At 32.2% G+C, this 15,238-nt stretch overlaps 1 protein-coding gene across 1 annotated transcript in view; it reads left to right on the top strand.

The window, feature by feature from the left end:
- Positions 1-15,238, top strand: part of LOC129229163 (kinesin heavy chain-like) — a 121,377-nt gene that overhangs the window by 84,912 nt on the left and 21,227 nt on the right. The window contains exons 13-17 of the mRNA XM_054863461.1: positions 1,825-2,031; positions 6,974-7,123; positions 7,671-7,766; positions 9,331-9,426; positions 10,165-10,282. Coding sequence (XP_054719436.1) covers positions 1,825-2,031; positions 6,974-7,123; positions 7,671-7,766; positions 9,331-9,426; positions 10,165-10,282 — 667 coding nt within the window. The remainder of the gene's footprint in view (positions 1-1,824; positions 2,032-6,973; positions 7,124-7,670; positions 7,767-9,330; positions 9,427-10,164; positions 10,283-15,238) is intronic.

The raw sequence follows: 15,238 nt of genomic DNA, 5'->3' as shown, positions 1-15,238 counted from the left end.
AAATATTTTATAGCTTCATTACATAGAATAAGTAGGAATAGGAGGGGTGGGGCACAAAATGAATTTCATGCCCAGTGTTCTCAAAAACCTTTGTCGGCCACTAAGGGGGCCCTGAAATAGAATTGTGCCCCATGTCCAATGTCAGAATGATCAGGCTCTGAGCATTAGCATGTAAGCGTATTCCCGCAGAATTATCCGCTACTTTGAATGATGCGGTAAAAATTGTAAATTTCATAAAATCACGTGCCACTAACTGCCTTCTATTTCACGCGCTTTGTGTGGAATTGAGAAGCCTTCATGTTACTTTACTTCTTCACACAGAAGTTAGATGGCTTTCCCGTGGCAAAGATTTGACACGCTTATTTGAATTGAAGTCAGAAGTCCAAGCATTTTTAGTTGATCATCCATTTCACTTGTCCACTTACATATTCGATCCTCTTTGGATGCAAAGGCTTGCATATTTAGCTGACATCTTTTCAAAATTAAATGAATTAAATCTATCCTTGCAAGGTGCAGTTGTTAATATTTTCGTTGTATATGATAAAATTGAAGCTATGGTAATAAAATTGAATTTCTGGATCCAATGCCTGGAAATGGGTGAGTTTTCTTGTTTCACTTCTCTTAGTAGTTTTTTATCAGAAAACTCAATGAAACTTGATGAAAGCGTTAAAAGAAATGTATGTGAACATCTGCAACATCTTGAACTAACTTTTGACGAGTATTTTCCTAATAGGCGTAACGTCCCTCTCTCAAACAACTGGATACGCAATCCTTTTGAAGGAAATCCATGCTTAGAGCCCTGACATTACCTGAAAAGGAAATGCTCATCGAGTTATCCTGTGATAATTCATTGAAAACTACCTTTAAAGAGCTCTCGTTAATTGACTTCTGGCTCAGTGTAAGAAATGACTATACCGTTTTGTCCAAAAAAGCAATTCGAATTTTATTACCATTTTGTACAACATATCTGTGCGAGAAAGGATTTTCCTCCTATACTTATCTCAAAGATAAATACCGAAGCAGATTGAATGCAGAGCCTGATTTAAGACTCAAACTGTCAGACACTGAACCAAACTTTCAGTTTCTTTGTTCCGTCAAACAGCCACAAATATCGCATTAAGGATTTTTTTCCCCAATTTAAAGTATGCTTAAAAAAAATAGTTGGTTTATAAAACTTCTTGTTTATAATTTTTCTTGTAGATGTAGTTTTAACTTTTTATTAATGTTTGCACTTAATGATATTTTACAATTATATTTTTGTTTATTGCAATCAAATGCTGCAAAAAATGGAAAGCAAACATGCTGTTTTTTTTATTGTTTCTTACATGTTACTAATTTCAACATCAGGGGGTTCGCGAACTTTTTTGCCTGTTCCAAGGGGTTCGCAAAGAGAAAAAGGTTGGGAACCGCTGGTCTAGATAGAACATTTTATGTTTTGTCTTGATGATGTATAAACCTGTATTATCAGCGGTTTAGATTTTGCAACTATAAGACAATTCGTGTGTTGTCCCCCCCCCCATCTGTTTTCTTAAATATTATTTCCTCATTTTCCCATTTTTTGAGAGTGAATATTTTTATTTTTTTCATCCTCTTCAATTTAAAAAAATAGGAAGTGTGTTATGTTCTAGAAAGACTAAAAATATATCTTAAGCCAATTTTAGCCTTTATCTTGTCTTAAAGCCTTTTTAGTAGTAAACTTTACCATTGACATCTCTTCAGAATCTTGTTGAAGATTCTTTTGATGTTTAATTTATTCAATTTTCAGTCAGCATACTATAGAAACTTGTTTCTTAATACATGTACGTTTTTCTTTTTACCTTTTAGCTCATCTCTTCTATCCGCAGAGATTATGAATCTGTGCAGCATGAAATGACTCGCATGCAGCAAGAGAATGAATCTGCCAAAGAAGAAGTGAAGGAAGTTTTGCAAGCATTGGAAGAACTGGCTGTAAATTACGATCAGAAATCACAGGAAGTCGACACCAAAAATAGAGACTTTGAGTCCCTCAGTGAAGATCTTAGTCAAAAACAGGTAAATTATTTTTTTTTTTAATTGAATGTATCACCATAGTTGGGGTAAACAGACTTGTCAACTTTTACGACCACCTTGAGTACAAGCGATTGAGTACAAGCGGTATCAACTTTACAAGCTTTCGGATAGACTCCTGATTTTTGCGGTTTTTAGCTACATTTAGCGTTTTGCTTTGGAACTGTTTTTTCAATCAAATCATAACTGTTTTTTTTTTTTTCAAAAAATCCTCAAAAAAAAAAAACATTTGCTTGAAAAGTAGCGAAATAAATCGTTCCGTTCCCCCAAGCTACTTCCTAAACATAACTGGCCATTTCCTCGTCTTTTCTTCAGAGCATTTATGCGGCTGCGGTGTTGCCAGATTGTTTCAAAATCACCCAATAGGTAATTTTCCCCCCTAGCTGACGGCAGGAGGAAACTGCTTCGTTTCAATCCACTTGCTATATGGAAAGATCTGGCAAAAGTTTGATGAGAAAGGGCGAAAATATGTGCATTGCAAGATTTGTGTGAGTGGCTTAATGATTTCTCAAGGCGGTCGAAATGATGTAGATCGCCATGTGACTGGAAGGGTGGGTCCACTTGAGAAATGTAGAAGTGGCCAAAAAGAATTTTTTAATGAGTTCAAAAAAAAAAAGCCACTGCTGTTTCATTAAAATCAGCTGCATTTTCTTCACATGCTGAAGTTGCTGATTTTGAAAATATTTTTCAAATATAAATGCATATTTTTGTCTTGTAAAATGTGAATAGTATTATACCTTACAAATAGTTTATTTATTTATTTATTTATTTTTTTTATTTGAAGCAACATCGGCATTTGTTTCATAAAAGTTTGCACAATACAGTAAATTGATATGTGGTTTCAATATTTGATGCATTATTGATTGGACTTGAGCTTCTAAAAAATTTTTACTCCCAACTTGACTTTTGAGAGGTTGAAAAAGTATTTTCCAAGGAAAGGAAACTGTTTCGGGTTATTATTTTACAGTTCTAAAAGATTACTATTGGCAAAATTATATGAATATTCATTTTCATATTTAGTTAGATTTTGTATATTTTCCATGAACTAAAATTCAATTTAATGTTAAAATTTAAGTAATTAGCTTCATTTAAACATTGCAATTACATAATAAATTTCTGATATTCACATGCATAATCTAATGTTTTAGATCGTCAATTAATTTGTCTTGGTTTTATTAAATGCTTCGCGAAAAGTTTTACTGATGCCAGTTTTGAAAAGTTGGCAAGCGTGGGTAAACCTAACCTGGCAGCATTGTAAAGGCTACGCTGATCCTAATTACAGCATTACAATGCTGGCAAGTTAGGTTTTATTTACCATGTATCAATGTATGTGTAGGAAACTGAAAAACCAGAAGAAAATAATAGTTTAAAAAACTAAAAAAACATGCTTTCGTAGCAAAATGAACAAAAAAGTGAAAAATAATCTTTGAATGATAGTAGTTGACCAATCACTTAATTTTAATGTAATACAAAAAAGCGTGGGGTGCTGTCTATTTACATTTTTGTTTGGACAACAAATGGAAGAAATTCAAGACAACTGATAAGAAGCCCCCCACGCTTTTTCGTATTACATTAAAATTAAGTGATTGGTCAACTACTATCATCCAAAGATTATTTTTCACTTTTTAGCTCATTTTGCTACGCAAGTGTGTTTTTTAGTTTTTTGTTGTTGTTGTTGTAAATCTCCAGTGTTTAGCAGCACTAAACCAAGTCTATGAAATTCGTCACTCTCAAAAAATCCAACGCCATCATTGGATCCGCCAAAAGATCCAATCTTGAAAGTCCCAGACAATTCAGTATATGTTCGGGGGTGGCCTGATGGTCGGCACACTTCACACAGGTTGGAAAAGTCTTTTTTCCACTGTAATAAGTCAATGATTTTAGGTGTCCACTAATGAGCCTAGTGATGGTCGTCTGATCTCGCCTACCACACTTGAGAGATAATGCACCTCGCGGGCACTTCGCCTGGTACCAATTATGGGTAGGAGGGACAGTCCAGGAGGACTTTGCATCTCTTTTAGCCTTAGAAAATAGCTCCAGGTAAGTCAAAGAATCAGGTGTATATAATGGCTCACCAGTCCCTTTTTTAGCCAAGATATCGGCCATCTCGTTACCGTGTACATCAATGTGAGATGGAATCCACTGAAAATGCACCTCTCTAAAAGAAGAAATATGCTCGAGTTTGTTAATAATAGAAACACCAGTACCATCACTCACTTTATGCGAATTAGAGAGGTACTGGATCGAACTTCAGCTATCTGACAGAATCCAAACGGCTGAAGAGCCGGGAGAAGACAAAATTGAGCCGAGCCCCTCATCGATAGCAATAAGCTCGCTTCTAAACACTGAGCAACAGTCTGGATTTCTTCTGCTTAATTTTGTTGCACACCCTTGGAATAAAATATAAACACCACTACCAGAGCAGTTACGTTCATCCTTACTACCATCCGTATACATTATAATCGAGTCCTCAGGGATATTGTTTTAATGTATACGGATGGTAGTAAGGATGAACGTAAATATTATTTTATTTTCTGTTTTTTAGTCTTAGATTGAAGAATTATCAGGCCGCGAAATTATTTTTTTACGAGTGCGAGGTAATATCTTAAAGTTAAGACAAGGGCACCCCGATGGGAAGCTACTGTGTGTCATCGATGTATGTTTGCGGAAATCATATTTATATTACTTTGAAAATTTGAAATGCATTTGAATAAAAGTTTTGTTCAACAATGGTCTGATCAGCAATGAATTTCCAATTGAAGGCTCACCTAAATTTTGGCACGGAATTGGTTAAAAGCAATTATATTTCATGTTCTAATTATCTTGGAACATTGGAACAAATTTTGTCTGATGCAGAAAAATTAAAGATTTTTGTAGATATTTTTAAATAATTTTTGCGAGTATTTTTTAATGTATTTTTTTTAATTTTCCTTTTCTACATTGTTGGATTTATGCCAAAATATTGATTAAAATTGGAGGAAACTAACAATTAAAAGAGATCTTAGAGATCCTGGGGGGGGGGGGGGGCTTTTGCATAAATATTTTGGAATTGTAGTTTCAAAAGCGCCATTTTAGTAGAGTTTTGTCATTATTTGGGGAATGGAGATCAGTTTCCAGGGTTGTCCTCGTAATGTTTTTTTTATATCAAGTAATTAATATTAATAATAATAAAGACAAAAAAATTTGGACTGTCTTTGGTAATGTTAGGGTAAGGAAAGCTATTCCCGGAAAAAAAATCATAAACTGATGTCTTAAAGACGCAAATTAAAGCCATCTTTAGTAAACTTAGAGCAAAAGGGGTTTGGGATTCTCTCCCAGAAATTTTGCAAAGTTTAAAACATTTTTTGAATGTCCTTTAAAACATTATTTCAGAAGGAGGAACGTTAGAGTTCGGAAGTTCTCCCAGCAGGGGTCGAAGTAGTCCTATATATCTTATATTTCCTATATTTTCAAAAAAAGCATCAAAACCGTCCTATATTTCCTATATTTTTTGAAAATGTCCTATATTTCCTATATTCCTGTTTTTTACCCTATCTATCTTTTCAAAAGAACAGTAAATAAACTTTCTGACATCGGATTTTTCGCTGAAATATAGCTGAAAGTACGTCCCCAAACGAATTTCAAATTAAAAAACAAAACTGACTAAATCCTGCAACAGGCGTCTTCGCTCATTGGCTACAGCAATGTGACGTCATTATAGTGGGGTGGAGTTTCGAGAACTAAATCTGAAGTTGGTTTTAAAATTTTGCGTTTTGTTTTCCATCACGGTTTCCGTTCGTATATTTTTGTGTTCAGTGCATTTTGGGATCGTGGAATGTTAGTTCCTTATGATGTTAAAACATAATATGTTTTGATAAGTGGAATTATAAATGCGAAATCGCATCGCTTAACAAAATTTGGTATGGAGTGGTTGGACCAGGAGGACATTAATAGTACAAATTTTGGTGCATGGTGCACTAAAGGAAAAGATATTTTTTTCTGCATTTTGCCATTTTCGCAACTGTTCAGTGCTCATAAGCAATAGTGGATTTTCGCAATTTTGCAATTGAGGCAGCATGCTGAAACATTCAAGCATAAAGAAAACTGAAAAACGTCAGAAGGATCCTTCCTAGCTCTGTTTGTTCTTAATATAAGTGGTAAAGGGTTCAGTTTAGATATAAAATCAAAGAACAGTGGAATTAGTTCTTGGGTCATGAGTGAGGAAAAAATAATAATATTATCTTTGTTCAAATTTTGTTTAGTTATTTAGTCTATAAAGTTCACTGTTTTTTCAAAAAATATTCTTTCAACTACAGGAAAGTCATTTCAGATGTAAGTTATAATTTTGTTTGAAGCAAAATTATTCGTATAATGTGTCCTATATTTGTCCTATATTTTTTGTGGAAAATGTCCTATATGTGACAAGTCGATCACTTCTACCCCTGTCCCAGTATTTTGTATTTTTTAGTACTGATGCCATCCTAAAAACTCAGTCTTGGACTTCCTTTTGGGTCTTTAGAAAAAGGTGTCCAGATTTTTTTTTTCTTTTTTTTTCTAAATTGGAGTCTTAAAACTGCATTTTTACGCTATCTAGGGGGTTCTCATCCTGATTTTCCCCCCTCAAACTGGAGTATATATAATGCAAATTTAGGTCATCTTTGAATTCAAAGAAAGAAAAAAGTGCGCTCAGGAATTTTTTCTCAGAAAAATTTCAAAATTGAAGTTTTAAATCTGAAATTTTAAACAGTATTTGGTGATGTTAATGTTTGGGTAACCTCACCAGAATTTTTGAAATTGAAATCTTAACATTGATGCAATTTTTGATAATAAAAAAAGTGCAAGGGCAGTTGCTCCCCCCCCCCCAACCCCCAATTCGGCGCCACTGATTGTTTAAACTGTAATAAATAAATTTTCATGCATGTATTAATCAAGATTATTTTTTTAACAGGCAAGTTTGAATAATGCTATGAATGAGCTTCAACAATTGAAGGACAACACGATGCATCAAAAGAAAAGAATGACTGAAATGTTAACCAATTTATTGAAGGATCTTGGAGAAATTGGAGTGGTTTTAGGTGGAAACGTGTCAGATATAAGGGTAAGATAATAGAGTATAAAGTTTTCTTCTTCTTAGTAACTGAATTCTCTCTCATAAAGATTTCATCTCCAGTTTTGATTCTTTAACATGGCAAATAAAAACTGTGCAGTAATATAATATTTTCATATTATAAGTTATAACATTTTATTTGCATTAAAAAACGTTGATGTAAAAGCTTGTTTCAACTAATAAATGAATAATGATATGTAAAGCCCTCAATATATATATATATATATATATATATATATATATATATATATATATATATATATATATATATATATATATATATAGATAGATATAGATTTTGGTTTAGTGAGTTAATATCAGTAACAGCCATTTAGGGAGGTCAAGAGGGGGAAATCCCCTCCCCTGCCTTTGAGAAATCAATATTACTTTTTGTTGTTTTTTGATATAAATTGCATTCAATCTATAGCCTTTGCCCTCCAGGATTTTTTAATTTTTTTAATAAAAGCTGTTTAAATAACTAACCTGTTTAAAATCAATTTTATTTAAATTTAATTATGCTTTCTCTCTTTTATCATAGTCTGCTGGTGACTTATCTGGAAAAGTAGATGAAGAGTTTACAGTTGTTCGGCTTTATATTAGTAAAATGAAGTCAGAAGTTAAAGCTCTTTCACAGGTAGTATATTTTTTAAAATTAAGAATTCTAATGCCCTACGCATTTTCCGCCAATTATCTCTTCAAAAAAAAGTAAAATTAATGAGGTGCAATTATACACTGCCGCATATTTTTGCATCTTTTTTCCTCAACGTCAAAGTATTGAATCTTACAACCACAGGATGAACTTCCTAAGATTGCTTCTGTGTCTGTTAGGTTGTTTATTCTACCTAGCTTGAAATTTCCTTTCACGCTTTCAATGCTACATAAAATAAACAACCATACAGGCAAAGAGTAAGCCTTCATTAATTGCTTAGCTCCTTCGCCTTTATTCCATTGCCTCGAAGTAATTAGCGTACTGTAATCGCAATTTCCAGAAGAAATCATTGGTTTTTGAATTAATACTGATAAAAGCTTAAAAGTTATTACTTCTTCGCATTTTTAATTTGATTGCTAAAATTGAACTTTCTATCAAAAAAAAAAAAAACTTTGTTTTTTGCTGTTATACTATTTGTTGTCGCCACAGATTATAAAGGTTTTCTTTTCCTCAGACTTAATCTTTTGTTTTATAACCAAGTTGTATTCTTCTTTTATATATTTTAAAATTAACAATTGCTTTTTTTTTTTATGTTTTCTTGTTTTTCAAAGTTGTTTGTTACAAAAGCAATCTAAGATTTTTTTCGTTACATACTGAAATCATTTGAAATAGAGTTAACTTGTGTACTTAAGTAAATATATTTATTTTTTATTGTTAAAATGCTGTATTCATTCATTAAAACCTATGTTCTTGATTAGAGAAAAGCTCCCTATGAATGGATGTCAAATGGTTTCATCTGTTTTGCGTAAATATGTCAATTAGTTATACAAGAATAACTACATTACTTCTATTCTTCCTCTATTACTTGTTATTCTTGCATCAATTATTATACTGTTTGAAAATTTAGTTCAAAATAATTTCAATTACTTTTTAGTTCTATCATAAATAAACATATTTTTAAGAGTGATTTTCATAGTTTCTGAAAATTCTTATGCTAAGTTGTTTCTGGAAGTGAATTTTTTCTTTTGTTTAAAAAATTTTCCATAATCTTTTCATGTAGAAAAATCCCCCCCCCCCCAAATGACTTGGTATGTTTTTTTTACCATTTTATTTAAAAAGTAGCATTTTTTAAAAATATATCTTTAGTTGAACAACTTTACACAACTTAAAACGTTTAAAATGCTGCATTTTATACAAACATACAATGGATTTCAAGTAGAGCAAAGAAAGGAAACCATTATCATTGGTAACGTAAATCAAGGAAATTTGGTGAACGTAATCTGGGAAAAGTCAGGGAACTTTTTTTCACATTTCCTGTCGCCACCCTGTTAAGTTCAAAATCAGAAGATTTAAAAATCATTTTTATAACACAGTGTTTCAAATTTAATTTCGCTTTAAATATTTTTATTACCTTATTTTTGGTTTTAGTATAATTTTTCAAGCTTTTTAAGTTTGATGGCTTACACATAATCTTTTATTTATTTTTGAAAATATAAACAATTCTTTTTTGAAGTGTTATTTTTCAGTAGCGTCTCATTTTCTCCTTTAGCGATGCAGTCAAATGGAAAGTTTCCAGGTTGATAGCAACAAAAAGGTTGAAAGTTATGAAAAAGAACTTGCTGAATGTCGTTTATTAATCAGCCAGGTAAGATAGAAGATTAAGACTTTGTTGTAAAAAAATGTGATGCCCTAAAAATTGCATTTTTTGATCAAAAACAAAATCCTCTACTTACGCAGCGCTGTATATACTCAAGTATATGTTGAGAAATTTAGTTCTTAAAATGAAGTTAAAAATTAGGGGGTCAACTTAGACACGGGCAGAATTTCTAAAAATTTTCCCCAACAATTCTTTAAACAACACTGGAAAACCTGAACATTTTCTCGATTTTAGATTAACCATTTTAAACAGGTGCTAAAATAGTAAATACTCACTCATTCTGCTATAATTTTGCATGTTCTGACTGTGAAATAAAGACTAAATAATTTCAGTAAAAGACCAACTATGCGAAAAGTATGGGAATAAAATTTTTCCGATAGTTGGTCGCGTGGAAATAAAAGCTAGTTTTTAAAAAAAGGAAATTTATGTAATATGCCTACAGCACAAAATTTTATTGATGTTAATTCAAAATAAAAGCAACAAATAACAAAAATCATAGCTGCAAAAACCTCTGTACAAAAGTCAGGATAGCAGAAATGAAACCTTTTTGCACAAAACCATAGTCTCCCGTTTTTGAATCTATGAGTGTTCACTTGCCTCCCCTTTAAAACTTTTATTTTAAAAAGAAGAAACTTAAAATCTGGGCAAAACATTTCGGATTTCGCCTCGTGCGTGAACCTATAATCCTGAATGGTTTTTGTGAAAAGAATTTAATCTTATTTTTAGTATGAAGCTAAAATGAAATCCTTACAAGAAACCATCAAAGATAATGAAAATAAGAAAAGGAGCTTAGAGGAAGAAGTGGATTCTTTGACAGAAGAATGTGCTAAACTAAAATCTGCAAGTAAGTTTTTTTATAGGTAATTTAGAAGTTTTTGATTGCATTGATGTTTTACAAAAACTTTCACAGTAAAATGATATGTTATTGATGTATCAAGATTAATCGACAAAATTATTCACTGATGGAAAAAGAAAAAAAAAACATTCTCTTTCAATTCTCACATTTGTTTCTATGTCCTGTAGTAGAAGCACATTGTCATGTTTTGCATGGTTCAATTTGAGAAAACTAAAGAATACATTCTAGCAAATGAAAGGTAAACCTCTAATTATGTATATAATAAAATGTCCCCCCCCCCAAAAAAAAATGAAAGTCGATTTTTCAAATCGCACACCCTCTTATATTTTTCCTTTTAGATCAAAACAATTGTAAAAAAAAATCATATAATTTGAACCACGGCAATCCATGCAGACTTGTGCTTGAATGTGGGAAACAGCACTATGCACTAGGCCAAATCGGGAAAATGTTTTCTTCCAAAGTTCGAAATTTCATGTTGAAAAACATTGCTCCACTCATGTCACAAAAAAATATTGATCCAAATTGAAAAATGGTAGATGTTCAGCAGGAGGCCTAAAATTTGTAATTTTCTTCAAAAAATTGATTTTTTTTTTATATTTAAAAAAAAATGTAATGTGAATTTGAAGAAGTTATCTAGCTGAAAGACATAAACAGTAAAGTCAGTAATTAGTGTTAAATAGAAATTTTTGCTCTCTTGCAATATTTAATCTCCCACATAGTTCTCAAAATACGGTTTTTTCATATTGAAGTTTAATTTTTCATTTTAAATATACTATTTTTTTATTATTCATTTGAAAATGTGTTTCCTAACAATTTTTGAACTTGATATTTTATTGAAATGTATAGAGTAATGGCACCAATAACAGACAAGAATCCAATAAAAAAGAGTCATAGGTTTGGATTTAAATACAGTAACCCCATGTTATATCGCGCTTTTTGGGGACAAAGAAAGAGCCCAATGTAACAGAGGTCATTAAAAAACCATCCAACTATACAAATAAATTAGCATTCACTCTTTTTGACATGATTTTCAAATGGTTTTGTTATAGTTCGCGAATGTACTATCACATATATTAAAATTAATACAAGACTAAAATTTAAGTAAATTTCAGCATCAGAAAGGTACAAGCATCAAATGGCGTATTTAAGATGATCTTTCTAAGCTGCCGCGAGATAAGAGTGAGCATTCCAATACCCTCTTATTCCCAATCCCAATCCACTTTCAAATCCCTTCGATTTGCTGTAGAAAGGATGTGAAAAGTAAAAGTAACCAGATTGTTTCCAGAAAACTCTTTTGCCCGTCCAGATCATTCTTCCTTTCTTTGATACCAATCAAGTTATGTGCAACCAAGCACAAATCATTTCTGTACTAAAAGGCAGTAGTCAGATAAGGGTGACTGCCTGCTGTCTTTCACTCATTGTAAAGCGTTTAGTACCAATACAAAATAAAATGTCAAGTAGTTTACAAACTATCTTAAACTGAAATATTCTGGGGGTATTTTCATTAGGGTGGAGTGAAAAAACTTTTTTTTAAATTCTTATAAGCTTGTATGTGGAAAAGTGCCTTTTGTGTATAGTAACAATTGTGCAAAACCATAACATTTGCAGACAATTTTTTGATCTCCCTTCGCCTCACTGAAAAATTGACATTTTGAGATTTTATGCCAAAATGCTACATTAAAAGACTTTATAGGGCACTTTGAATGCACTACAATATATATATATATATATATATATATATATATATATATATATACATATATATATATATATATATATATATATATATATACATATATATATATATATATATATATATCATTTTTTGTGCCCATGGCTATTAAAATTAATATTGTTAAATATTTCATTTCATTGGTTGGCATAATTAGTTTTGGGGAAAATAAAAGGTTATTTTTCCGCATTTTAACATTTGTTTTGCAGCAACCATCCAGTGAGTGTAGTGGATATTTAAAGGTTAGTTTCTTTCTATAGATTAAATGTGTTATTATGTATGATTTTATAGCCAGATTCAGTCTCAATTTAGCATGGCTTGCTATATAATTATATGAGGATAATAACATTACAGTACAAAAACATAACTATTTCGGGTTTCAATTCAATTGGGATCAAACTATTTAAGTTATCTAGACTTACGTATATGTGTTTTTCCTAGAGAGATGTTCTACTGTATGAATAAAAATATTGAATATAAATATATTAATTAAATAATAAACATTACACATTTACTATATAAATCAAATTGATGGCAATTACAAGAGACAAAGTATCATGTGTGTTATTTGGCGTTCTACGAAAATTTCCAGCCAATACTCTTCCAACTTACACCGATGTTATGATGCACCGATGATATGCAACTAATGACGACATCTAGATGGGAAATGGAAAATACCCAATATTTTTAAACATATAACACAAACTTTGTTATGAAGTGGAAGAAGATCTGGACAAAGGGCTCCATTCCAACGTAAGTCACACGAATGCGATTGAAAAACTCGGATCATTCGACCAGGAATACAGTACAATCCTGAAGGTTTACAAGGGAAAAAAAGATAATCTCAACTTTCAACGGAGACTAAGTGACTTTCGTAACAAAACTAACAGCCCATTTGATATCCGCAAATGTATGTGCTTCGACATGATTTCACATTGCAAATGCTCAAAAGAATTCAAAGTTCTTGCAATGGAATGCATTTTTCTGCAAGATCAAAGAGGCTCAAGAGCGATGATAATTGGTAGTATAGATGAAAATGAGACAGGGAAATTTGTGGAGAAAAGTTTAAAGAGTGAAAGCCATTCTCAGTCAAGTAAATAAACTAAGTACCAAACAGAGTAAAAATCAACCCAATTTTGCAGATATTGTCAGTGTCGAAGATGACACTCACTCATTGGACAATGATAGATAATGTATACCTGGTTAAAAAACAAGACTGAGGCAAAGAAAAAGATGAAATGTAGGAAAATCACAATCGCTCTACCTTCATTTACTAAAGCTTGCGATCGGATCGGTGTCTCTGATAGATCGACTGCTATACTAGCAACATCAGTTCTGCACAATGTTGGTCTCGTGTCCCCAATAAATAGATCTGAAGTAATCGATCGAAGCAAGATCCGCAGAGAACGAAGTGAAACTCGTAAGGAACTCCAGCAAAATGATAATTAGATTGAACAAGCTCATTGTGTCATAGAGGGAATATATTTTGATAGTCGAAAGAATCACACTTTGACCCAAGTAGTCGGTAACAACAGGAAGTATGACAGAAAATTCTTTACCAAAGAAATATAAGCATCATCGCACAGAGCCAGGTTCTTCTTACATCTCTGCCACAGTACTCCGATATCAAATTCAGCAAAGACATGCTTGAGGCAGTCTCTTGTTTCTCTAGCTGAATGCGAAAATAGAGAACTTTAAAGTAGTATGGTGTGATGGCACAAATGTGAACACAAGTCACGGAGCAGGCTACTGGAGCAAACATTGCAGCAATCTCTGCAGTGGCTATAGTTTGTCTGCTCTATGCCAATGAGTTGCAGTTTTCGCTAAAATTATTCTTTTTATCAGTATTTTCTTGAAAATAATTTTTGAAATTGTAGTTTAAAAAATGCCGATAGAGTGCAGTTTAGACTTTGGAGTAACAAACAACTATTCTTTACTGCTATTTTTGAATCTCATTAAATATTTTCTAATGCTTGGACTTAAACTTACATTTTCAGCTCAAAATCAGAATCAATGGGCGTGATTGCGTCGCGCAAACTGAACTGTGTTCAGAAGTTGAAATACACTATCGGCCTTTTTTAAACTGCAATTTCAAATGTTATTTTCAAGAAAATACTGATAAAAAGAATAATTTTAGCGAAAATCACAAACGAATCGATCAATTTTTGCTTTTTTTATGATCATTTTAAATTTTGGACCCTTTACTTTAATGCCCCCTATCTCCTTCCGAAAACGTTTTGGGCCCTTATTTTGGACGTTATATTTGTCCTGATGTGTATTATCACCCCTTAAAGTTTTGCCCAAGAGTTCAGAAACACCTTGTATATCTAATTGCTATAAGTCAGCAACTCCCATAAAAGAAAAAAGAGCGGGCAATAAGATTTGCAATAAGATTCAGAAATATAGATTTGCAATAAAATAATGTTTCTTGTAGCAATATCTGTTGAAATTCGTTCGGTTTATGAAATTATAACTGGATCATTTTACATGCAACTATAATTTTCTTTTTTTTTTTTTTTTCAACAATGTGATACACTATTTATAAAATTTACTGATTGCAATTATCTAGATTTAAGTCAAAGAGTAAGGAATTAGAATTCGAAATGTAATCAGATCATATTACAGTGACATACAATGGTGTGTGGGCACAAAATGCCATAAAATGACCAAACCAAAGGATAGTGAAGTTAAGTAATATTTCGCTGGAGGTCAAGGTGAAAAGAAGAAGCAAGTAGCTCACGATTCTTGGCTATGTATCTGTGAACAACTTTTATCAGTTTTTATTTAAGATTTTACTTTTTATGTTCAATTAAAGCTTAACACATTTCATAGATTTTTTAAAAAATTTTATCTGAGAGACACCAAATTTTACCAGAATCTGGGCATCACTCAGGCTTGTGTCGAACCTAGTGTAACATATTTGTTTTCAGTTTATGAAGCAGGAATCTATATAAATAAAACAAAGAATATATATGTGTGTATATATGTATGTTCCCCATACAAATCCACAGTTAATGTCCTATCTCGACCAAATTTGGCAGGGAGGTACTTGGGCACCCGAGAAGGAATGTAGGGGGGTTTTCGAATGCCAAAAAAGATGGACACCCGAAAATGGCATTAAATGGCTCTTCCTGCCGGAAATAATTATCCGATCAGTTCGATTTTACCGCCATTCGAAAGCCCGTGAAAAATACCCATTCACTTCTTTAAGA

The sequence above is a fragment of the Uloborus diversus genome, chromosome 1 (genome assembly GCF_026930045.1).
Source record: "Uloborus diversus isolate 005 chromosome 1, Udiv.v.3.1, whole genome shotgun sequence".
NCBI classification, from domain to species: Eukaryota; Metazoa; Arthropoda; class Arachnida; order Araneae; family Uloboridae; genus Uloborus; species Uloborus diversus.
Note: the sequence above shows the minus strand (reverse complement) of the source record. Positions and strands in the feature narration are given on the sequence as shown.